Source organism: Hyaena hyaena, unplaced genomic scaffold, assembly GCF_003009895.1.
Source record: "Hyaena hyaena isolate Hyena2069 unplaced genomic scaffold, ASM300989v1 scaffold_208, whole genome shotgun sequence".
In the NCBI taxonomy this organism is placed as follows: domain Eukaryota; kingdom Metazoa; phylum Chordata; class Mammalia; order Carnivora; family Hyaenidae; genus Hyaena; species Hyaena hyaena.
Genome location: NW_024080839.1, coordinates 624499 through 651272, shown reverse-complemented (window position 1 = coordinate 651272; position 26774 = coordinate 624499). Strand labels below are relative to the sequence as shown.

The window sequence follows — 26774 nt, the reverse complement described above, 5'->3', positions numbered from 1 at the left end:
CCTAGGTGAGTCCTGCCACTTAGGTGAGTCTTCAACTTTTTAAACTTGTGACTTTATAAAGTTGTTATGGTGTCATTATTGCTGTCATTAGTCATGGTACTCTACTGCCCCTGTTAGACTTCCCTTTTTCTTTTAGATGGTTTAATCAGTTTTTCTAGTTACAGTGATTCTTGATAGCCTAAAAGCTTTTTTTTTTTTTCCTTTTGGTCTCTTTAAGGTAGCTTTCTATATCTTTTCTCTGACTGTTGACTTAAAATTTAAATTTTTCGTGGGATATTTCATGTCCAGATTTTTTTTTTTTTTCGGAGGACCCTGTATGTAAATCTGCATGTGCCTGTGTGGTTAGAATTATATGTACGTGTGTATGTATACAGCCCTTAGTTTACCTGAATAGAAGTCTTCCTGATATACTTGCATATTCATACCTATATTAATAATTTACCATTTCTCTCCAGCAAACATTCTCTCTTAAGGAATCTGACAGGGATTATAATGTGTTTCATTTTAATTTAAATGTACAAAGGAGTGGGTTTTTACTCAGGAAACAACTGAGCTACTCATGATTGCTATTTGTTTCATGTACAAGCTGTAGTCCTTCTGGCTTGACTGCTTTACAGATTGTTCAGAGTTTTCAATATACTTAGAATTGTTTGACAGCTGTGACTTGTCTAGCGCTGATGTATCCAATACTATCATTTCGCTGTAAGGAGACCGCTCCCTCTCTTTCTTTCCCCCTCCCCTGAAGCTGGCTGCAGAATTTTTGCGGGATAAGTCACAGAAGCACATTCAAATTTTGGTTTCTCTTTTCTCCTACCTTTTAATTTAGCCTTGAAACTGAAAATATGGTTAAAGGTGTAAGGAATACTTCTGGAAAAATCTACCAAGGAAAATGTATGATAAAAAGATTGGCAAATACAGCCTATGGTTTCTATATAAGTGGGTCTTGGACAGTTCTAGCACTTGCTGTTTATGTAGTTCAGCTGAGTCTCTACCGAGGACAGAAATGAGAGAGGAAGGGATTTATTAATTGATTCTCTAAAGAGAAAGCTGGTTATACCCCTGTGATGCATTATGAGCAGGAAAAAACAGAAAATGAGTGTCCTCAATGTGGAATTCTCAGAGACGGTAATGCCTGAGGCAAGAATTTGGCAAGAAAACAACAGGCAGGTCATTTCCAGGAGGGAGCTGGCTTCTGACCAATATTGAAAGCCAAACTTGATCTGTAGATGAAAACAAGAAGAAATATGCTATCCAGTGACTATTGTGGAGGAAGTTGCCTCTTCAGAAAGTGAGGATAAGATAAGGGACTCCTAGAGTTAAAATGCAGTTACAGTAATGAATAGAGGGTGGTGGTGAAGGGAGAACTAGAAAGACCAGAGCCTCAGGCAGCTGCAGGTCCTGGGCAAGGAACAGCACTGCCAGGAAGGCAGGGGGTGACACGTGCAGGAGAGGATGTGTTGGGATAAAAATAGGACTAGCTATTTGGTGAGTCGGAAAGCAAGTTTATCATTTAATAAAATGGATAAGCAAGCCATATTAGAGAATGTAATGTCTCTGGACTCTTCAGAGATGTAGGTAACAGACAGAGAGTGGGGGCTGGGCAGATAGTGTTAGGGACTAAATGGGCTGCTTTGAAATACGGTGGAATTTCCCTTCCTGAAGAAGGTAGGCCTTTATGAGAATAGGGTAGAACACTCTGGAGTAATGCAGCCCTCTTCCTTTTGTGGAGACTTTGGCCTTTCCTCTAGAAGTATTTGTTGGGTGTAGACAATAGAGAAGGTGCTGGAAAGTTGAGTTGGTATTTGTGCATCAGGTACAAACTGGGGAGTCTCTTGTACCCTGTTCTGGAAAGTAAGAGGAGTAATTTGAGGGGTAAGATAATCAGAAGGCAGTGATCTTTAAATACACATTTAAAATGGAAGCTAACAGGGGTGGTGGGTAGCTCTTGTCTCGAGAGCCCTTTCTTGGTTTCTTTGTGATGCACTTACACCCACACTCCAGCCTCCCCTCCAAGATGAGGCCAGCATGTCTCCAGGAGGCCCATGAGGCAGGGGAGGGAGGGTTGTCTGTCTTGCCCTCCCTCGGAGTAGCTGACCTTACTAGTTCATTATAAAGCTTTATGGGTAAAGAGTGATGTTCACCTGTGATCATGTGTGCAGGTGCGTTTTTGTTTCCATAACTCACCAGCTAGCTCAAGGTTTATTCGACTTACGAAGGATCGAGAGACAGAGACACACACACAGAGAATAAGGGACAGTGACAGCGTGGGCAGTTTCCTGTTTATTTTTAGTAATTTCAAATAAGAACACATACTCAACAGCCGGAAACATACATCAGAAACCTCAAGTGCTTTGTATGTTTTTTTAAATTCAGAATTTAAGAAGTTTAATTTCTCGTTTATAGCTGCTTTTGAGCCATCGAATGTTCAAAGCAGATGTTAGACTATATGTGTCCTCAAAAAAGCCCCATGTTGTTACTGTCTTATTAACTTGTCCACTTGGGTTCTTACAGAAACCACTTAATTTAGCAGTTTTAGTACTTTTCTAGGATTGAGGAGCCAAAGTCCACACATGGTGAAATGTGGTAAAACCCTGCCGTTGCGTGGCTGGCCTCTGTGTGGGGCATGCGTGCCTGGCTGCAAGCGCCAGCCAGTACGAGGGCCTGCTCCGCGCTAGGACTGTGGCAGTGTTTACACCTCTATTTTTGGATTCTAAGATTTAATATCAACAGTCTTCACTTTTGGATTCACTGCTACATTTCCAATTTTGGAGACAGTGTAATATAGTTGTCTCTCTGTGTGAAATACCATTTCCCTGTGATGATTCTGTGTGGGGCTCACAGACTCTAGAGGGAATTAATTTAACGTTACCGTCACCACTTCAGCAGGTAAAAAGTTGCCTCTTATTTTGAGCAAAGTTTAGTCTTGAAATAGAAGCCTGATGGGAGGGGAAGGTTTCATCGTTGGAATTTGTGAGTAATGGGGGAGAGGCGGGGATGGGTCTAGATTATGAAGGTCTTGGCAAGCCGAGCAAAGGAGGTTAGACTTAATCTTAGAGACCACAAGTGGGGAGCTGCTGAGGTTTTTGTACGGGAGGTGAAATGCAAATGTTATTCTTATTTGTCTTTCTCTAGCCCCCACCTAGAAAGTTTGTACTCTTCTGCCAGTGCCTTTCAGGGGTTGTAAGGCTGGCAGATTTAACCCAGGATGTCTGATGGCAGAGGGCTGTTGTCCTAACGTAGTCAGATGGTGACAAAGAAAGAGGAAGTAAAGAGAATATATAAAGAACCCCCCATCCTCTTATATTTTCCCCTGTGCTCATCAAAGAAAACTTGAAACCAGAGAAAAAAAATTATCTATAGTTTCATTATTTAAATGCAATCAGTGTTCACATTTTAGCCAATTTCCTCCTAGCCTGGTTTTTAAATGAGACTTTCCCTTAAATTTAAAAAAAAAAAAAAAAAAATCCAGATATACTTAACATGCAACACAGATTTTAAGAACAGATCTTAGGCAGTGAGTGTTCAGTGAATTTAATAATTCTATGTACAGCCATAGCCCCAGATCTAGAACACGGCCATCACTCTGGAAAATTTCCTTGTGTTCCTTTCCTGGCTTTCCATATTAAACATCTTTTCCCCTAAGGGGAAAAACATATAAATTATTTCATACTAATCTTATTACTTATGTTACTTACTATATATATAATTTGAACTACATTTTTTTTTCTTTAGCATTGGGATATAAAGATGCTTTCATGTAATTAACTAAATTTAAAAACATCATTCTAATGGTTGCCTCATGTTCCATTATGGGGATATATGATTGTCTGCTTAACTGTTTTGGGACATTGAAACCGTTTCCAGATTTCCACTGTTAAAAATAATATCACCGTTAGCACCAAAGAGATACTGTGAAGGCACAGATAAAATGACATGTTGATAAGTTGCATGAAGCAGATACAGGAGAGGAGGAGTTAAAGAAAATTCTAAAGGCTTAGATAGAATGAGGAAGAGAATTCTCTTCTAGAGGAAAGTGGAGGTCATTGAGGATGAGATTGGTTTTGACTAGATTGAATTTGAGATCTAGGGAGATGTAAGAACTGCTCTATATATAACTGGAGAAAACAGAATTAAGGGCATCCTAGTGCCTTGGAAACAGAAGCTATAGTAGAAGAGGGGACAGAGAACTGAGTATTGAGAGAAAAGCATCATGCCATGGATTCAGCTTTGCTCTACCTAGAGTTCTAATGCTGGCTTTATTGTTTTGTTTTGTTTTGTTTTGTTTTTGGTGGAGATGTGTGTTGTTAGTTGGATGAAGCAATGACTTTGAGACAGTCGTTTGACTTCTGTATTCACAATCTCAAGATCCAAAGTGTGCTTTACTTTCTATTTTGCTTCACACCAAGACTATTAATGTGGTTGGTGTAAATTCTGAGAAAGAGAACTGTGGTGAGGGTATCATGTTACCTTGGCTCAGGTTAGCAGGGCCGCCATTTGGTTTTCTGATGGTTTTACTGGATTCTTTCCCACTAAAAAGGATTGACATGTTCGCATAAGAAAATTAAATTACTTGAATTAGTAGAAGTTACTGGAGAATGGAAGAAGTAATTTAATAAGAAATAATTGCTAACTTTTGAGTTAAATGGGGGGACTTGAACACATGCATGTATTTACTTTACCTCCTGAAATCAAATAGAGATTACTGAAAACAAAACCCACAAAAACAAAGCAAAATGGAGAGGAGATCTCAGAATCAGCATTTCGGAAACTTGAAAGCAAATGAACTGGTGGTCGCTACATTGGCAGATGAGACAAAGCTGAGCTGTTAGCAGCAGCAGGGAAGTCTCGAAGTAGCCTGCTCACACCACATTACCTGTGGGAAGCTTCAGAAGGATGCCTTTCTAAAAGTAATGGTGCATGGAGGCAAGAAGATGAGACGTGGTGGAAAGTCTGTGTAAGATGTAGCTAGAACTCCTGATTCCACCTCACTCCCTCTAAAACCAGTCAGTGAAAGACTGAAGGTTTACTGTCTTGGAGGGAAGCTCGTCTGGAGGGAAGCTGGGCTCGTGGACATGAGGGACTGCTAAGAACAGCGGGCACCTTTCTGGAAGTCGTGGGGCACATTGAATGGGAAGATCCTCAACCCTCTTGCCACTTAGCTCTCAGATCTCTTATGCCTGTAATCAAGAGAGGGATGATGATTCTTTGGAGAATCAGATAAGCTCAAAGGCAAGACCTAAAGGCACCTGCTAAAGGCGGATGGTGGTAAGGACGTGGCCCAGCCAGTCTCCCCAAAGCCCCCTACTCGGTCACTCAGTGCCACTGTCTCATACAGAGCTCCCATTTTAAATATGCCTGGAGGTGGCTCTGTAATAAAGGCACAGCCTTTCTTGGTTTGACTCCTCTCTCCTGACACTGTCCTGGCATTAATACTGTTAGTTAGTTTCATATGATTTTGAACTTTATATAAATGCGCATGAATGGGACTCAACTCATATGTCTTCCTCTTTCCCTTGCATCTTCACCCCCCTCTTGCCCCATCTCTTTTCCTGCCCCTGTGGCATCTCTCTCATCTGATGGGCATACAGTAGGTCAAAGAGAGTGAAACAGAAGACAGAGTACTTTCTTTCACACATTTTTTCCCTTTTGTCTCCTTCTAACTAAATGTTGATGTACTCCTCAAAACTACCTTTTATGTACTTGGATCTGTACTCAGATTCTGTTGATTCTGTGTTCTTGATATATACCATGGGCAATTTCTTTTCTTCCATACAGTTGTCAGTGCTCTAATCCTTCTAGAAACAGAACATCTCAAGGGATCAAATTATTTTCAGAAACAATCGTATATGTTAAATACAGTTATACCAGTTGATGAGAACAGTTATCAACAGAACCAACAGCAGCAGCAGCAGAGCAATAATAACAATGAAAACAAATTTTTTAGTCTGTTTAAATCTAAATTACCTAGTAGATTTTGAAAGAAATACTTGCTAAAGGAAATATAAGTAAAAATGACATCTTTGTGAGTTAGGAAAATAGTACATGCCCAAGATTTCTGCTACTTTAATCTTGTCTTTTGGATTTGGCTTCATGTTTTAAAATTCTGATTGGGCAATATAAATTCTTAAACTTCCTTTTTTGTTTGTTATTCATTCCCTTTCTCCAACAGACTATGAAGCTGCTTTTATCATTTTAAGATGTTCCTTCTGCTTCATTTCAGAAATCAGTTTTCATAGAACAGTGCTTATGTCCTAGAAAGCCCTGCTAATACAGATTAAAGGTATGACCGTGAATACGTAACAGTAGTAAGATTGAAATCACCAACTTTAGAAATCGTTTGAATCCTCTTCTGGATTTCCAGATGTCGTAAAACAAATCAGCTGTCACAAGTGCATGTTTCCTAATCACATGTAAACAGTGTACACGGTCTTTAGTTCTGGTTCAGTGACTGTTTTCTCCCTAAGTGTAGAGCATTGTCCAGAAAGGTGGTTTTACGATAAAAATGTGGGCACCCTTGGTGGAGTAGCTTGACCATCCCTGTGCATCACAGTGTTTTTGTCCTTTGCTTGTGACAAACAAGAGCATTGCAGCAATTCTTTTGCCTCAAGGAATTGTATTTAACTCAAGTGAACATGTTTGTAATAATAACTTCTGGGAATTCTTGCCTAAAAGTTTTAATTATATTGGTAATATTTCATAGTAGTGACAGTCATGTATTTAGTATGTTAGAGAATAAAGGTAGACATGGCGTGGATGGCTTATAATGTAAGAAGTCATACTGATTTCATTACATTTCTCTTTAGATTTAGTGCTAAGGACGTGTCTTTGTGTTAGAATAAGGGATTTTACTGGTTTCACGTGTTCAGATAACTTTTAAACAGCTGTGTTCATTCATGGTGAGGTTTAAAAAGAGACTTTATATCTAGTCTGAAGTGGCAACTACAGTAAACCTATGATAATTAAAAGACATGGTTTCGCTTTAGAAACAAATTACTGATTGAACAAATTGCCAGTGAGTTAAATTAAGTGCTAGTTGAAAGTTTTAATATTTTGCCATATGTTTCCTGATCAAAGTACAAGCTTAAAAGATGTATATCTGCTCTGATTCTAAGTTTCTTGAGCATAATTTACAAAATGTTGGAATTTTTCTCCTCGTTTTATAGATCAGTAATTATTTATAATTACTTTAAAAGGGTCTGAGTCAGATTTGAAAGCTTCTTTATCATTGGGACTATTAAGAATTCTTAAATTTGGTGTCTCCGAAGGTAATTTGACATTATATGTATGTTTAGTATTTATTACTTTTATGTTCTAAAACATAAATAGCATAGCAAAGTATCTAGTATATCTGTTAGAATTTTAGTTCTTAGAGTTTGAATATGTAATTCAAATTCTAGTATGTTTGGAAATAGTCTTCTCTGTACAAATGTCTGATTTAGAGGTTTAAAGTAACTTTTGCTTACTTTAATATGTTTCGTCATGTTTATACTAACACAAAATACTATGAGAATAATACATGCTGACATAGTTTCAACATTGCATTTACTAGGTCTTCCCTCTGGTTCTAAATGCTTGATTAAATAATTTTGTTTCTTTTCAATACCTGATGGATTATAGAATTAACAAATGGATGAACTGGATAAAAAAACTGAAGGATATCATTGAAATTGTTATTTGGGTAAGACCTTAATACAAATAGTGCTAGAAGAATAATGGTACTTTGTGATTTGCTTGGATGTTTCCTACTTAACATCATTTGTATTGCCCTTTTTTGTTAGAAAATTTACTGTGTAGATGTGATTTCAAGAAAATTCATTTTATAGCTATGATGCCATTATTTTTGTATTTATGGTCAATATACTTGCAGTATTGCATAATTGAATGAAATTACAGTGTCACAGATAAACAAGGGAGAAATGTTTATGATGTCGACTAGTTCATCTGCATTTACCCAAGAAAGATGATACCTACTCATCTAGAAAGTAGTATTGCAAAACAGAGAGAAGATGATCTAAGTTGTTTTGTTATATTGTAGTTACAGGTGGTTTTCTGAGTACGTTATATGCCTGATTTTACCCAGACCTTCAGTACTAAGTGCTTACAAATATGTAACTAAAGGGAATTGGAAGTATTCATTAGTTGTGGGGTTTTTTTAAATTAAGTAATTCACTATATTGTTCTTACCTTTTGTTTTGTTCATTGATAATCTTGGCAGATATTTAGTGAGTACTACCAGGTGCTAGCCATATTCTGTTCTTTTATAACGTGCTAGTCATTTTCCTTAAACAACAGCAAAATGTCAACCAAAATCAAGGTGTAAAGTTAGTAGAATTTCTCTGGAGATAAAGAGATTCAGGAAAGTGAGAGGTTTTTTTTTCCCCCTGCGGTAGCTTAAATAACTATTTAAAAATATTAAGAGTTGTATTTTTATATTGTAATTCAAGAAACAGTAAGAGGTTTGTTTAATCAAAACCTGATTAAAATATGCCTAGATACTTGTTTACTTACAGGGCTAGGCACTTAGGATCCTGTTAAGTTGTCTCTTTCACAGTTGGCCAAGACTTTGAAATTTACTTTTTTTGCACCACAGTTAACAGCAATCAGCATTAAACTGTAGAGCAGCCCATCTCTCAGAGCAAGCAGCTGTTGGGTGCCTGGCCTTGCCTGAGGCAGTATCCCCCTCCCACACCCACCATCCTCTCCCCGGGTGCCATGGTGCCGGGTCACAACTGAGTTGTAACCAGGACAGGTTCTTTAGTAATTAATATTAATGTTATTTTGGAGTTGTCATTTTTTGCAAATAAAATACAGGGCACCTGGTTAAGTTTGAATATCAGACAACGAATATTTTTTTAGTCTAAGTACGTCCCATACAATATGCGGAAATCTCACTGGGAAAGATGAGATGAAGGGATGTGAGGAATAGGAGCACCAGAGAGGAAGCTTGGCGATAATCGGGACGTTTGAAGATGGAGGTCTGAACCAGATGGTGGAGATGATTTTGTTCAATTTTTCTGCTAATGCTGAGAAAGGTCACCATAGCTCTGAATGCTCATAGCGGGGAAGAGTGTCCAGGGTTGCCATTGAGGGGCACTGGAGGGGGATGATGGGAAAAGAGAGATGAGAAGTTAAAAACTCGATAGAATTGTGGTCGGGGAATCAGAGGAGAAAGAGAAAGAGAGACAAAGAAGGCGGGTCCGTGCATGGTCTTCAAGGATGGGATGGAGGTGGTGTGCCGGAGAAAGGACCCCGAGAGCCATCCGCGTGTATTATGGTGCTGTGTTATCTTGCAAGATTCACAAGCTGTTTGGACTTTTCTTATTGGTAAGAGGAGGGAGCTGGATGACAGAGAGTCTCTAACATGATTGGATGCTAGCAGCAACATGTAATTCCTAATCCTAAATTTTCTGTCTTTAAGGAGGGTTTATTTAGATTTCAATACCTATTTCTCGCCTTTCACTAGCCTTGCTTTCTGTCCTTAGAGCCACTTTCTAGAGGCCAGCCAGTGCCTTCAAACTTTTAGTTTGATTCCAGCATTCAATGTTTATTATATTATAGTGCCTTTAGAACGAAAATGAATCCGATTACTAAAGACACTTATTTCTTAAACTTCTTTTTCTTTGCATTGACACTAGTGTAGGTTAAAATAAAATAGTTGAAAAACAATCCTTGTAGTCTACTGTAAAAATTTCTTTTGTTCATTTCAGATAACCCATTCCTGAATGAATAAAATAGACAGCCTAGGACTAGAGCCTCATATGTTTAAATACATAATAGAGACAGTTTTCGTGACTTTAGAAATACCACGTTGCATTTTAGTGTAGCCACATAGCCTCTGCAAAATTGCTCTGTGGTGAGGAGTGTTGCTGGTGGCTACCTGTAGTCATGATATATTTGCATAAGCATAAACCTGCTATTAGCTGTTTAATAATGCTACCTATTTAGTAATCCCTTTAAAACCTGGACTATAAATCAGAAGTGGCTGCCAGTGATAAAGATTTAGTAGAAGCAAATTTGCCATGTTGGATAGTGGTTTTTTTGGTTTTGTTTTATTTTTAATGTTTATTTTTGAGAATGAGCATGGAGTGGGGGAGAGAGAGAGAAAGAGATAGAGGATCTGAATAAGGCTTCGCGCTGACAGCCTGCCAACGCAGATTCACATGCAAGGCTCAGACTCCTGAACTGTGAGATCCTGACCTGAGTCAAAATTAAGAGTCAGATACTTAGCTGGCTGAGCCCCTGGATATTGTTTTTTAACCATTTTTTTTTGATTGTGGAAGTCTTTTGAAAATATGACCAGTGCACCTAGATCTTTTCCCAGATTGGACTCACGCATACTAAGTGTTGCAAAGAAATCAGGGGGGATTCGGAGGACCGCCTCCCCTTCCCCACTTCTAGCTGTGGATAAACCAGTTTTAGACTCACAATTTTAGAGCTCAACTGTGTAGTTAAACTGGTCTATTTATTGAGCCTTTTAACCATTCCTTCCTGAGCGAGGCTCTAGGCACTGTAGGAAGCTCTGATTTTAACTCTCTCCAGACTGTAATAATCTCCAACAAATTCAAGAGCCCATTTTCATATTGAAATTAAAGGTATAACATCTAACTTAGGCTTTTACATGTTTAGGACTCATTTTGTGTGGCCCAAGAGGAATAACAGCAACTGCCCAGTTTATCATCCATATTCTTGCTTTACTACAGCTTTTTTTTTTTTTAAATGTTTTATTTATTTCTAGGAGAGAGAGAGAGAGAGACAGCGTGAGCAGGGGAGGGTCAGAGAGAGAGGGCGTCACAGACTGAAACAGGCTCCAGGCTCTGAGCGGGCAGTCAGCACAGAGTCCGACGCGGGGCTCGAACCCACGAACCGCGAGATCATGACCTAAGCGAAAGTCAGACGCTTAACCGACTAAGCCACCCAGGCGCCCCTCTTTACTACAGCTTTTTAAAATTTCTCTTTAGATATCCATTTCCATCCCATATGGTTAAAGTCCCATCATTTTCAGTTGTCTTCCCCCTAAATTTTTATTTATAAACATTTCTTTGTGCTTCCATATAGCCATCGTCTTTAATGCTGCACAGTACTCTAAGTTGATGTACCTCTTGGATGTTGGACATAAAGATTCTTTCTAATTTTACATTTTGTACACTGTTGTAAATGACTGCTTTAAGTAGTATTTTCAGGGGCGGCTGGGTGGCTCAGTCAGTTGAGCATCTGACTTCGGCTCAGGTTGTGATCTCACAGTTGGGGAGTTTGAGCTCTGCATCGGGCTCTCTGCTGTCAGCATGGAGCCTGCTTTGGATTCTCTTTCACCCTCCCTTTCTGCCCCCTACCCCCAGCACATGCTCTCCCTTTCTTAAAAATAAGTAAACATTAAAAAACACAGAAAATAATTTTTAAAAAGTAGATTTTTCCGACTTGTCTTGGATTAGTTTTTCACAATCGATTCTCAAGGATGGGAGCAATGGTTCATTCATTCATGACATTTTTATTAAGCACAGTGCCAGCCTGGGTCAAAAGGTTGGACATTTCCATGACACTTGATATGCTTTGACATTCTTTCCAAATGTGCTAGCAAACTACTTAACCAACCAAGTCAGCTTTTAATTGTCCAGCCCATTTGATCTGTGCTTCCTCATTATTCGTCTGGTGAATATTTGGAAGTAAATTAAATAAAGCATTATAAGGAGGGCAAATCTGAAGGAGTAGCAGTGCGTGGCTAAATGAGATGCGCATGCTTTTAAAACCACTTGGAGTTTGGATTATTTCCACAACCTGACATTTTCCTGATGTGATAATTGAGAGATAAAGCTTTGACCAAATCAGAGGTTTAGATGAATTCTGTAGAGTTAAAAATAAACATTTTAAGTTAAATAATCTAGATTTATTTAAATTACTGAGAAAACTTTAAATTGAAATTTTAAAAAGCAAAACCAAAATACACAATTTTGTAAATGTGTCCAAGTTTTTATTTTGTGAACATTTATTGGATCCCTCGTATGTGCTAGGAAAACAAATGAACGTGACAGTGCATATTCTTCATATGCAGGGTAGCGAGACAGACAGTTATGTAAATAAATAATTGCTGTAGCACGTGGTGGACACTGTAAGAGAGTGTATATATCCAAGAGTATAAAGGAACAGAAATTTCTGTGTCCTTTTAGTTTTCACTATTCAGAAGCCCACCCACTTTTTAACTTTTATGGCTTATTTTCACATCTTGGAAGAGGAAAAAAAATGTTACAGAGTATAGTAAATATGAATGATTTAGTTGGGATGAAAATTCAGTTTTTGAAATTTATGGTTTCCAAAGCAAGTAACTAAAAGACTTTTGCCCCTTTATCTTTTTAAAAATATTAGTTAGTTTGAAAGAGAGAAAATAAGAGCACTGTTGCACAAATGGGGGAGGGGCAGATAACGAAGGACAGAGAGAATCCCAAGCAGGCTTGGGACTGTCAGTGCAGAGCCCAACAAGGAGCTCGAACTCCCGAGCTGTAAGATCATGACCTGAGCCAAAATCCAGAGTTGGACACTTAACCAACTTAGCCACCCAGGCACCCCTGTCCTTTTGATTACAGAGTGGCTGGCTGGTTGAAGAGAAGTAAATTGGTTGATGGCTTTCTGAAAATTCACTAGTATCTTTGTAAACGGGATTTCTAATAATCATTGGAAAGGACAAAAATAACATGATAGACCTATGCATGCTGTCCTTAGCCATGGCAAAAATGGTATAATAGGATGGTTGTTTTCAGTCATCTAAGCCAAAGTAGAGCAAAAGAAGTGGTCTACCTACTTTTCTAGAACACGGTGGTAGAGCCTAACAACCTGGGTTCATTTGTAACTGCTGGTTACTAAGTGTAACCTTGGATCTTAACACCTGTGTTTCTATTTCCTCAGTGGTAAATTGGAGATAATAATAGTATCCACTTCATAGAGCTGCCAAATCCAATAGGTGTTGCACTGTCCTCATCTTAGTCAACTTCAGAGTAACATTTGCTGCTGTTGACGTCTTTGTCCTTCCTAAGATACTCTCAGCTCCTGAGACCCTAACCTCGTTCTTTCTTCTACCTTCTATTCGTTTTCATTTGTGTTGCTCAGTGGTTCTTTTTCTGTATGATTTCTAAATGTTGGATGCCTGTAGGTCTTTCTTTCTTTTACTCCTTTCCACGCTGATCCATTAGTATCATGGCTTTAAATATCATCTGTATGCCAGGGAGTCCTTGTGTGTCTCTCGTCTTGACCTGTCCAGCTCTAAAGCCCAGATTCATATGTTAGATATTCCTTCTTTAACACATTCCTAACTGGATCTCTGAACCTCCCCACCCACACACGTAAACAATAAAAGCTTTCCTGTTCCCAGCCATCTCCATCTTCTGTAGACGGCCTTGCACCTATGACTCATCCTGGATTCTTTCCTTTTCTTCACTCCCTATATCCAAGCCAGCAGCAGATATTACCTCCAGAGTATAGTTTGAATCAATCTATTTCTGTCTCCTCTGCCACCATCCCAGTTCAAGCCATCATCATCTCTTGCCACCTTCAGAGACTTCTAACTTGTCCCCTTCCTGTCTGTTCAATACAGAGTTACCAGAATGATTTTTTTCAAAAGCAAATATCAAATCATGTCACATTTCTGTTTAAGATCCAACTAATGGCTTCCCATGACACTTCAAATCAAATCAAATCAAATCTCCTTTCCATTGCTTACATGTCTGGGCTCAGTTTCCACAGTGAAGAAATTGGGGTACTTGTGGATTTAAATAAAATATAAGCTCCTGGAGGTAGGGCACAGACGTTTTTCTGCTTTGTTCATTGTTTTTTTTCCGGTGCCTAGAATAGTGTGTGAGCATAATGGGCATTCAATATATTGAATAAATAAACACATTTGAATTAATGGGACCCCAAAAGCCTTTCTTCTTCCCCTTCCAGAGCAGCATGCTATATTTAGTATTTTCTGCATCATATAGAAAGTCCAGCAAAGGCTTCTGGTGCAGTCTCCTTTTCCTTTCTTGCCTTCTACACATTTTACCCCACTGGCCCCTCCTTCTCCCTTTGCCCCCCATTTTTTCTTCAAGTCAGAGAATATGTTTGGATCATTGAGAAAAGATGGATGACTATGTGGGACAAGACACAAATCAAAAAGGAACCCCAAGAATAGTAGCAACCACATTTTAAAATATTTTTAAATGTTTTTATTTATAATTGGGAAAGAGGAAGAGACCGAGTTCTGAGCGGGGGAGGGGCAGAGAGATGGAGACAGAATCTGAAGAACACTCCAGTTTCTGAGCTGCGAGCTGTCAGCATAGAATGCAACGCGGGGCTCGAACCCACAAGCAGTGGGATCATGACCTAAGCTAAAGTTGGACACTTAACCCACTGAGCCATCCAGCTGCCCCACCGCATTTTCAAAATAAGCACTTTACTACAGAAATCTTGGAATATATGCAAGAATAGTAGACTAGCATAATGAGTCCTCATGTCTTCATCACCCAATTTCATCAGTTATCAACTCCTGGCCATTCTTTGAGCAACCAGTATTTAATTTAGAAATTGCCTGTGGTAACAGAATACCTAGTCAGTTCATAGAGATTTGTATCACAGATAGAGCTTACTCGGGGCATCGTTGCTGTTTTGTAAACCGACTGAGAACAGATGAGGGACGATTTCAAGCCTGTTAGGTTTGGAAATATCTTTTCTGATTTGCTTTTTGTAAATGCCTGGGATTTTACCAATAGTTCAACTGTTAATTTGCAAATTGTGAATAAACCTGAAAAGGGAAATACATAAAGCCCATTAGCCCCATTAATTATTTATGATTTAGTGTAAATTGGTGAATTAGAAGCATGCTTGCCTGGTAAGTAAGCACGAGCAGGCTTTGTTGGGAGATCTAAAATCCAAGGGGCCTGGGCAAGGAATACTGTTCGGGAGGGCTGGAGGTGCTGCTTGGCTACTTTCTGGTTCTGCCTAGAGGTGCTCCTGCCTCAAAGCCCGCGGAAAGAGGTCCCCATTCCAGTTTGATGGTGTTCCCGTCGTCTGTCCTCTGGTTTCCCTTTGGCTGGTTGCAAACCTTGTGTAAGGCTGCCCAGGAGGGGCCGCCAGCTAACTCTGCTGCTTGTTTCTTTTTAGGTATCTTGCAATATATTCAGAACTCTCCCTCCTAGTGACAGCAATGAATTTGATCCAGAAGAAGACGAACCTACCCTTGAGGCATCATGGCCACACTTACAGGTACTTGGAACTACCATTCATTATAAAAGAAAGATCCATTAACTCATCAGTCAGTTAGCATGGGAGTTTCTTGAAGGCCTTTATTCACCCGGAAATCAAATTAGAGTACATTAATGGAAAGCTTAGAGAATGCTTTCTGTGTTTCTCACTCTGGATAATTAGGATGCCAAAAGAATAAAATAATAAGTTTCGGTGTAATGCTTTCATGCGGTTCCTCGCAGGTTGCACAGTTCTTGTTCTTTTATTAGAGCTTCTCTGTGATCCTGCCTGCCGCAGCCTCCAACAGGAACTGAGCTATTTTCACGTTAATATTAGTTAGATGTGATTAGGTCACAAGGTCTATATCTCATTTTCAGCAGCAGGTACCCTGGGGACCTTGAATGCCTATCTTCCTGATAACCACGGAAGTATTTCTTTAGCCTGGGAGGGCAAAAACAAATTGCGGTAGCTACTACATCATGCAAGGAAGAGCAACAGCTGATAGAAAGCTTGCGTGAAGGCCAGTTTTGTTCTCTTGCACTGAGAAGGCCATGTTTTCCAGTCCTACGCACGTGCCAGGACACAGCAGGGCCCTCCGTGCATCTCTGCCGCCAGCGCCAGGCCCATCTGTACTGCATTTACTGACCCATCCCAGTCATTTCCCATCCTCCTCTCCTGGCTGCTCTTGCTCCAGGCCAGCATTTCTTAGAGGAAGAGAATAAGGAAATATGAATGGAATGGGCCCCAGACCTGTCTTTCCATCGAGTGAGGATGTCCTCAGAGGCTGGATGACAACCAGCCAGGAGGGAAGGCACGGAGAGAGAGGGAACAGAACCTTGTACATTGTCACCCAGAGGCAGCCGCCATCGCATCTGTGAAGTGTGCTCACGGCTACTAGTTGATTTTCTAAAGAGCAGATAACTGTGCGGCAGCAAGATGAGGCCTAGAGATGTTCTAAAAGTTTACTTTTTCCCCATGTCAGAATTTTTGACATCGATTTGCAACTTTCCCTGCCTTGCTTTGGCAAGTCGAGGTCGCTACAGATACATATGTATGCTATTTCCCCTGGTTGTGAGGAGAACTCTCAGGGGCTCTGTTTTCTCAGCTCTTACCCAGCCATGTTATACATATGTATCCCTGCTATCAGTGCCAGGATTGAGTAAATTAGTTAAAACAGTGTAGCTGACTTCCCGTTTTAGCTGCTTGATTTTTTTTTTTTAAGGTGTCAGACATACTATCTGCAATCTAAGAAATTTGGAAAATTATTTGTGCTTTTCGTGGTATATCCCAGATGGTGACAAAAATTCAAAAAATAAGTCTTTTGAATAGGTGGACTTCTCATCATGTCTTATTCCTAATGCATGGCACCAGCTCACAGAAGTAGAGTGGAAGAAATTTAAAAACCAAAACACACAAGATAATCTCAGGGAAGTCCCACGTCTCACTGTGGAAAAGACAGGAAGAGAAATGTCTTCAAAGCTTCAAGTTGTCTTCTCTACACCCCACAGACAGTAGACCACTCTGGCCATTTGCAAGAGCTCTTTGAGCACTCTAAATCATGATCGCCATAGATCTAAATTTCTCCTAAAGCACAGTGAAGTTTAAGTATTTCAGTTAATCCTTCCTAAGCTTAATGACTGTAAAATACAGGACCAAATTAATTTCTAAAGCTATTAAACTAAATTCTGCCACCAAAAATCTCTGGCTTACATTGTGTCATTGCTACTGGAGCATTAACTGTTAGTTCACCTGAAACTCGAAAACCCAAACAACAGTGAGGAATGGCGATGAGAGCTAGCCCCTTCTGGGTGTAAAGTCACAAGCAGCATTCTAGAACTTGACTCCAGCTGTGTTGACACCCTGTTCAAGCCGATAATCCCCTCATCCCTTCTTTGGCTTGGAGGGAGGGGAGGGATATATGGCTTCTGTTGGATCAGGCAAAGGAAACCTACCCTTAAACTTCACAAATTGACCTTTATTCCTAGTAAAGGTCAAGTCAGTTGGTGCACTCTGTTGCCATCACCAGCTATTCCTTTGTGGAAGTCTTTGTACTCAAGATTCCTATGTTTCTCTTAGGTATTCTGACGCCACAAATTTGTCACCTTTCCATTTTCACTGATAGGTGGCTTTTAGAACTGATGAGCACTCACTGAAGGTTCAAGAAACCTCTTTTTCTGTCATGATTAAGTCATTTGTGTTACAGTGAGTTATCACTAAATTTAACATTTGACTTTTTAATTGATTCAAGTCTATTTTTCTGACCAAAACACAGCGATTTCTTAGACCTTTTCACTTTTTGGTGGCTCCAGCATTAACAGCATGCTTCTTCTTGTGGACTACACTTTATAAGGAAGCAAAGCGTTCATTACCGAATATCTGATAATAGTAGAGAACAACCAAATTGCATTGAGATGTGATTATTGGATAGACTGCTTCTGCACACATCTTATCTGATTTTAATCTGTGGCCCATACAAGATTACTCATAACAGATCTTGGCTCTTTGGAGATATTTGAAAATAGAAAACTGTTTAAATGCACAAATTTTTAGCTTAAATATATCAAAGGTTCTACTATATGTATGTTATTTGATCTTTTCTGTTATCTGCATTGTTATCTTTTAAACTGTTGTCCCACAGTTACCATGGTTATTCTTAGTGTGTTTTCTATATTTGGGTCTGTATTTCCAGTAGAATATGATTTTGAAGGACTTCCATTTACAATCAGGGGATTGTTTTTAGTGCCTTTACACTTGAGACTGAAAAATAGAAATGCTAAAGTCTTTTTACTCATGTTCCTTGGAGAATTCACTTATGTGACCTTGAAAAGTAAATGATTCTCAGTCCCTGGCTTTCTTTCTCTTTGGAAATCCAAGAGAGAGTTTTGATTTTGTGGTAAAAATCTGTCCCATAAGTGTAGAGAACATTTATGCTTATTAATAAGTGTGTCTGAAGTGTTTCCATCCAAGTGTTTTAAACCATAAGTGCTTTCAAGGGACCAGAGGGGAGAGAGCACTTTGCCAATCTTGCTGGAAAGTCCTGCCAGCCCACAAGTCAGGCCTGCAAGATGAGAATCTCTCCACTTTGTGGGAATTAAACCCCCTTTTATGGTTATTTGAATAAGACTGACATGCTATTTGTAAAAGAGAGTTGAAAACTTAGTGTATGAAAAAAAGAACAGTTATTCTAGAAGGTGTTGGGGCTCAGTCACATTATTATGCCTAGAAGTGCAGCTTGACAGGGTCACCTGGGTGGCTCATTCAATTAAGTGTCCAGCTCTTGATTTCAGCTCAGGTCGTGATCTCACAGTTCGTGAAATCGAGCCCCACATTGGGCTCTGGGCTGACAACATGGAGCCTGCTTGGGATTCTCATTCTCTCTCTCTCTCTGCCCCCCCTTCCTCTGTCCCCCAAACCCTTGTTCTCACATGCACATGTGATCTCTCTCTTGCTCTCTCTCTCTCCAAAATTAAATAGACATTAAAAAAAAAAAAAGTAGCTTGACAATGTTCAGATCATTGGGCAAGAAGTTCTTCTGAATTCAGAATTTCAAAGAGAAAAACAGTTTTTTACTTTAAAGTAAAATCCTAATGTGCATACCTAATTTAAGTGTTAAGAGTCTAAAGTCGTAGGTAAGGTCACGGTATGATGCATTTAGGTTAATGGTATCAGCAGACCCTTGGGGGACCCTGAGACCTGATTTTCAGGCCTGCAAAGTCAAAACTGGTTTTATAATAATACTCTGCTGTTTGCTGTTTTCACTGTGTTGACATTTGAGATCCTATTTGCAAAAGCATTGGTAGTTCAAATTGCACCTGCCTTAGCCCAAACCAAGGTGGTTGTGGCAAATTGGCTTAGTAGATATTCTTCACTGACCTGCGTTGACAATTTTAAAAAAGCTAATTTCAGTTAAGAATGGGCTTGGAGAAGCAGCGAAAATTATTAAATAAAATATTATTAAATCTAGACCTTCGAGTCCACATTTTAAAGAATACTCTTCGTCACAGAGCGGGAAGTATGCCCAGTGACTTCATACTGAAGTGTACTGATTGTCTTGTGTGTGAAAGCACTTATTGTGATTGTTGGAGCTACAAGCTAAACTAGCTATTTCTTCATGAAATAATCATTTTTTACTTACAGGAATGTCTGACGAACTGTAGTTGTTCCAGCTTGGGTATTTGGTAGATGTTTCCTTGTAAACAAAGAAAACCATTCACCACCACTGATTAAGTTAGGGCATTCCAGCAAAATGTAGAAATAGAATTTTGGGAAACTTTTATCCTTCTGTTGAACTTTTTAACCAAATTAAAACTTAAGACTTTTTGATGAAATTGGAGATACTAAGGAATGTGACTTTTTAGATACAAATTTGTCACCATTTGAAAAATGCCTGAGTGAACCAGTATTTTCCAGCTAATGGTGTTAGGAAACCATGCATGGTAAAGATCCCTTCCAAGTGTGTAACAGACCATTGGGATTTAGTATAACAGAGTATGAGAAATTCATTGATTTTGGTTTCAGATTCTGCAGTACGACCCCTACTTAAGAAACATTGTTGAGTTTTGGTGTAGTATCAAAAAGGAATATCCACAATTATGTGAAACTACTATGAAAATACTCATCCTTTTTCATACTGTTAGATCTGCATGAGGCTTGATTTTTTGATATACTTCAACCAAAACAGTATGCCACAATGGATTGAATACAGAAGCAGATATTAATCTGTTTTCTAATATGCCGTTAAAGAGATTTTTCAAAGATAAAAAATAATGCCTCTCAGTTGTTTTGGAAAATAAAGTTATTTGCCACAAACATACATTATTTATATTAATGTGTAATATATTGTCCTAAAATGAAATATCTAAATATATATTTGAAATTTTCTCAGTGTGTATTTCTGACCTTACGTATGTATACAACTATATATTTCTTCATATTATATAAACAAAAGGTTTTGGAGTCTTCAGCAATTTTTAAATGTAAGGGAGATGGACTAAAAACTTTTGAGAATGCTATTTTAGGTAATAGTGATAATGGTGATATGTATTGGGGCATCTGGGTGGTTTAGTCGGTTGAGAGCCCGACCTAGGCTCAGGTCATGATCTCCAAGTTCGTAGGTTGGAGCCCCATGTTGGGCCCTGTGCTGACAGCTCAGAGCCTATATTCTGCTTTGGATTCTGTGTCTCCTGCTCTCTGCCCCTCGTCTGCTCACATTCTGTCTCTTTCTCTCTCCAAAAATAAATAAATAAATAAATCAAAAAATTAAAAGAATTTAAAAAATAGTGCTATGTATTAGTTACTGTGCATAGCGCTTTATATATATTATCACATTTAATTGGGGATTATCATCCCCATTATTCAATTGAATAAACATATACTTTTAGAGAAAGTAACTTGCCTAGGGCTACACTGTTAGTAGGGGACAGAGCTAGACTCCCAACCCAGTATCTGTCTGCCCCTTACAAGTTTTTTTTTATACGCTGTTGTATATTATACCAGGATCTCATGTGTATTTTAACATAGATTTATTTTTCAAAGAACATGAACAATGATCTACTATTTATCAGAACAGTTATGTGAGATTGATTCTGCAGATGAGAATATTCTTATTCCTTGCAGATAAAAGAGTTTTGTAAATTGCCATAAATTTTCTGAAAGGAAATTTGGCAATAAATGTTGAAAATCCTGAAATGTTTGGATACCTACCTGTTGCTATAACATTTCCACTTCTAGAAATAGTTCCTCATGCAGTAATTGAGCAAATGCACACTGATGTCTATTACATAATATACATTGTGGCATAATTTGATAGAGAAGTTATTGAGAAACTATTTAAATGTTGAAGCATAGGAGATTGGTTAAATTGATCATGAATAATGGAATTATTCATTTAAAAATTATGTAAAGTGGACTGCTTATAGCTACTAAGAATGATGGTTTAGTTATTATTGACATAAATTGTACATAATATATTGTTAAGATGGTAAAAGTATTTTGAAAACTATATAAAAATATATTTATAGTTCACTGGTATGTTATGGAAGTAGAGAAAGAAAAATCAGGAGGCTTGTACATTAAGTAGTTAACAGTGGTTCTCTTTGAGTGGTGAGGCTATGGGGGAGTTTTATTTGCATTGTTTGGCTGTATAATCAGATTTTTAATTTGAAAAATTGAAAAACATAATAGTGACTGTGAACCACAAAGAAGGGTAGCATAGCTTGTAATCGATATTAAAACTCAATTTTCTAAGCCCTGTCAGTTTTAGTGTTACAGCCTTTTTATGGTTTTTTGATACTATGCTCAGTGAATTATAACTTGAAATTAATTATAATCTGTTTGTTGCAGCTTGTATATGAATTTTTCATACGATTTTTGGAAAGCCAAGAATTCCAACCCAGCATTGCCAAAAAATACATAGATCAGAAATTTGTATTACAGGTAAGCAAATTTTTGTGGTTGTCCGAATTTGTTATTCAGTTGATAACACTTTATCTTTTTTTCTCCTGATTGTTAAAAAACTTTCAATGACAGTCATATCACCTTTTAAAAAAATATATGCTGTATATATGTTAGTTTCCATTATTACTCGTTAAAAGTAATAGGATCCTCTTTAATTTATTATTTAACTTATTGCTGGAAATTATATTTTAAACAACAAGGAATGCTAATGCCTAAATCCCTGCAGTTTTCTTGCTTAAAATTTAATTATAAAGGAATTTCATTAATACAACTCTGGTTTGTGTGAAACTTTATGTAGCCTGAAAACTCCTATTTGCATAAGGATTTTTAAGGAATAATTGCTTAGGCAAGTTAAAACTGAATAAGCATGGCCTAGAGCAGAAATAACATTCGATAAATAATCAAAGTCAGATACTGGTGAGCTTTCACAGTTGGAAATGGTGCAGCTTGACACTTTCAAATTCCCATAAAGGGATTAACTCTCGCCTATCTATTTGGAGCTTCTCAGGGTATGTATTCTTCTTGACTTGCCATTTTACATTTTACAACCATAGATCACGTCTTCCTTCTTACGTGGGACTCGAGAATGTTCATGACAGTGAATTTTTAGGTAACGTCTTCTTGCTCCTGTTGTTGACATTCATCTATAAAAATGGGTACTTGAGCCAACTGATGTATGGGCTGTTGTAGCTCCTTTCTGAGTGGTTACTGAGCACTTCATGTAGAAAAGAATTAGTATCTCTCTCTTAGTGAGCCAGTAAGCAGAACTTAAAATTTAAAACATTATTTTAGCAGGCAATTGGTCTTCTTGTACCCTTCCTGGATAAAGATTGATAACCTCTGCGATGACCTCATTTCCCCTCCTAATTAAATTAATACATTTAGAAATCTGGATATATTAGTTTGAGAGGCTTTGGAAAAGTGAGGTTTAAAATAGAGATGGAGAGTTAGGTAAATAGGTGGATACACGGAACATTCATTGCATAAATAGGTAGACTGATCCAGATTCTTCTACGAAGGAGGCAAAGTACATTTCAGACAAAAAAGCAACACGTAATCAGTCTGTGTTTTGTATTGGAAAGTCCTTGCATTTATATAGCATCGTATAATTGTCAGAGCATCTTTACATACATTATTTAATCTATACAATAGGCACCGCTAAATTTTAGTCTCATTTTACAGATGAATACACTGAGGTTTGGAATATTATCAAGTTTTCCCAAGCACATTTCCTATTCTGGTTTTCTATCCATTATGCCATGATGACTCCTTGTGATTCCCCTCACTATGACTTGGATTGACTTCAAGGCAGGAGTAGTCCTCACTTGTCAACACTAATGAAATATTAAGGTCTCTGTATGTTTATGGTAAATTAAAGTACCCAAGAGTATCAGTGAACCTGTGTTCAGTTGACATGGAGACAGTAAGAACTCTGATCTTACTGTGAAGCCGGTGCTTTTCTTACACAGAAAGTCTGCAAGGCCCAGCTCGGAGTGTTGTTCATGGTAGATGGGTACTTATGATAATAAGGGTCATTAGCTTAAAACATCAGAGAAACCCAGACTTGAAGGGATGTTTTGGATCGTCTGTTCTCATTCATTCCCAGTGAACTAGTCTCCTTTGGGACCCTGAAAAGAGGTGACTCCCATTTATTCTTTTTTAGTGAAGAAGCACTATATACTTGGGCAGATTGTTCTGTTTTTGTTAGAAAGCTCTCTTTTTATTGAACCTCCCTATACTTTGTACCTTCTGACTGTATTTCCCCCAGAACAGTCCTTTAGTACTTACTAGCTTGGACATAACATTTCAGCTCTTAGATAGAACACGGCGTTTGTGTTTACCTCTTGGCTCTTTTTCCCTAGAACAGCAGTTGCAACTCCAATGCTTATAGGCTCATGTATCATAAGTATGGTGGCCAGGTGTCAGATAATAGGACGTAGGCAGGTTTCTACTAAAGGAAACTTTGGTTACCCCTGTTCTTTCAGTTATTGGTAGACTTGGGGTTTTTTTCCCCCTCTTTCTCAAGAGAAACAGAAATCCAGATTGTTTGTGAAATTTTCTGATAGTTCTAAACTCCTGTTCGGGAGGAACTATGCCCATCTGCCTTCTGGATCTAGCTGAGTAGCTGTCAGTATGCAGTCTCTGTTCTAGACCGAGTCTTTAGTTCTGTGGGCCATGTCTCACTTGTCAGTTTTGGAAGTCTTCTGTCTGTCAGAACTTAGCCTGGTCAGTCCAGCACAGCTTGGAATTGGGTTCTCCGCGGGTGCCAGGTTTCTTAAAGGGGAGGTCACATTAGCTCCTCTTGCTGTTCCATGGCACTGTTATGTTAGCACAGCTTTCTCAACTTGTGGTCTTTAACTGATTTCTAATTTAGCTTTATGCTAAATTATGTGAAGCCATGTTTTTTCTTGTTCTTGTTAGTCGTACAATTTGCCGTGGGATTTGACATGTTTTTCTGCAGAATATCATTTCTCCCCAGCCTTTTGAAGTCTTTCTGTATCTTGAGCCTGTCATCCACCGTATTCATTGTGCCTTCCATCTTGATCACATCTGCGACTTTCTTAACTGTGCTAATAGCAGTTGGCTTCATCTCAGGCCATTGATTGAAATTGTTCAAAGAGCCAGCACTGACGATAGAGGCCTCTGGCATGCCCTTAGCAGCTTCCCTTTATTTTAATACAGATTCATTAATCAACAGTCTTTGAATTCCATCCTTAAACCTGTTAGAAATTTACTCTAGAATGTCATCATGCTTCTTAAATTTTAAAATCTTGTTCATAAAAGAGTATAGAGACTTTGTCAGATGCCGTAATAAAATCCAGGACTTTGTGCTTACAGCAGCCCCTCTTTTATGGGCCATGAGACTTTATCATGAAAAAGAATGCCATTCATCTGCCATAGGACATGAGTGAACTTCTGGGGGCCCCTGCTCTTTATTGGTAACGATGCCCGAAGTACTTACAAACCATGTGATCGATCATCTGTCTCCAATTTTTTCCAGAGACGAAGAATTAAGTGAAGTCCATGTACTGATACTTTGTTTTCAGCCCTTGCCTCAGTTTTACAACTTGTGCCTCCTTTACCTTCCCTCTGCTGGATCTGTTGATGAACTCAGCTGTCACACACTAGGGCTCCCCGCACTTCGTGAATCAGTCAGGAAAGGACAGGCAGGGTGTTGGCAAAATCAGTAACACCACCGAGTGGTGCTCGAATGTAATCATGCGGCTGACCATAGCATTAACTGTCATGTTGAGGATAGGCTCTGGGTGCCGATTAGCTGCCGTTTTCCAGAACACTTGTCCATTCGTGTTGGGCACCTGTAAAGTTGGCCTCTTGCCCCTTTTCACACCCATTAGTCTGCTGCTGACTTACCTGTGATCCCAGCACTGGTAGGAGTGGGGTCTCGATCCCCTATGTAATTCTCCCGAGTTCCCTTCCTGGGAGATTTGTTTCTGACTTGGGACCTGCCTGGCCTTTTGGAGCTTAAGGCATTGTTGCCGAGATTCCGCTCTGCCCCTGCCCACCCTCCTTTTCCTCCTGCCGCCATGCTTCAGCTGTCCTGGAGCAGGTCACTCCTTCATCTGTATACCATGCAGTCCGCCCGCTCATTATTTACACCCCCTCTTCCCCTGCTTGTTTCTCTCCTCACAGGCTCCTGTGGCGCCAGCTAGTCCTGGCGTGTTTTGTACCTAAGCCTGGTTTTCTACGACACGGGAGCCCTCCTACCTTTCCCTTTTGCAAATCAGGATGACATTTATCGCATTCTTTTTCTTGGAGTAGATTTTTTATTCTCCGTAGATTCTCAAAAGATCTCAGAAGGAATTTTTGGTCCTCTCAGCCTAAAACTTTTTTATTTAATTAGACATAAAATTAGCCACGAAATTTCAACCTGTTTTCTATAGCAGCTAGCTGTGTTCTTCACAATCTATTTGGATTCTTGTTTCTCCCGTCAGTAAAGACAACAGCAAAATTAAGAATTGAGCTATTTTAACATGATGTAGTGGAAAGAACGTTAGCAAGCTGTGGATTTGCATCCTGACTCCCCTGTGTACTCTAAGTAGTAGATTATAGGGCTAAGAATATGCGCTGTGGGGTAAGAAGGAACGGCATTAAAACGGGCTTTTCCACCTACTTGGCAGTGTGGCTTTCAGCCAGTTAATACACTTGCTGTCCAAGCCTGAGTCTACTCATTTGCAACATGAGGTAATAGAAGAAATGAGATTTAAGTAAATAGGATGTATACCCAAACTGACGATTGTTAAACATGCTTGCTTGGGTCGGCCCTATGGATACAAAGACAGGCTTCCTCCCTTCAGTCATGAGCATATACTTGAAAACTCGGGGCAGATTTTTAACTATTTTGAACCTCAGTGTTTTCTTCTATAAAATGGCTATAATGGTGACCTTTTTTTACACAAATTATAACAAGTAGGCTTGTTAGGATGATAAAATGCTGTGGATGTGAGGGCGATCTGGCTGCGATATCTGTCACCCCATTGATCGCCAGGGTTGATTCAGCTGATCTGGCTGACTAGGCGGGTGTCCCCTTCCTCCCTCACCGCTCCACGTGCATCCCTCCCGAAGCTGCGCGCTCGAAGCTGCGCGCTTGGTCGAAGAGGACGACCTTCCCCGATAGAGGAGGATCGTTCTTCAGTCAAGGGTATATGAGTAGCTGCACTCCCCTGCTAGAACTTTTTAAGTTAATGTGAAACTTATATAAGAGATTTTTGCAAAGAAAGCTTGAACAAATGACATATTCCTAGATGGGAAGCTATCATAAGGATGGCCATAGAATCGCTAAGTTAATTTATACAGTTAGTGCAATTCTAAGTAAAATTTCAGTAGTTTCCTTTTTTGAAAATTTCAAACTTCATGAAATAAATATTTGAAATAGAAAACCAAAGACCCTTTGCCTCTTAGATATTAAAACATATGAATGTCCCCTATTAAAACTATAAAGGCACATGAATTGAAACAGTGTGGCATGGGCACAGGAGACTGGAACATAGCAGCCTTGAGTGGAAAACATCAACCATAAAAAACGTACCAATGCATGTATTCTCTTGGCTTAAATTTTATCCACTGAGCAGTTCCATGAGAAATAGTCAGGACGT

General features: G+C 39.0%; 1 protein-coding gene across 3 annotated transcripts in view; it reads left to right on the top strand.

Moving 5' to 3' along the window:
- PPP2R5E (protein phosphatase 2 regulatory subunit B'epsilon) overlaps positions 1-26774 on the top strand; it is a 147555-nt gene that overhangs the window by 89345 nt on the left and 31436 nt on the right. For all 3 annotated transcript variants that reach the window (XM_039242110.1, XM_039242112.1, XM_039242109.1), the window contains exons 4-5: positions 15124-15225; positions 21547-21639. In XM_039242110.1, the coding sequence (XP_039098041.1) occupies positions 15124-15225; positions 21547-21639 (195 nt within the window). The remainder of the gene's footprint in view (positions 1-15123; positions 15226-21546; positions 21640-26774) is intronic.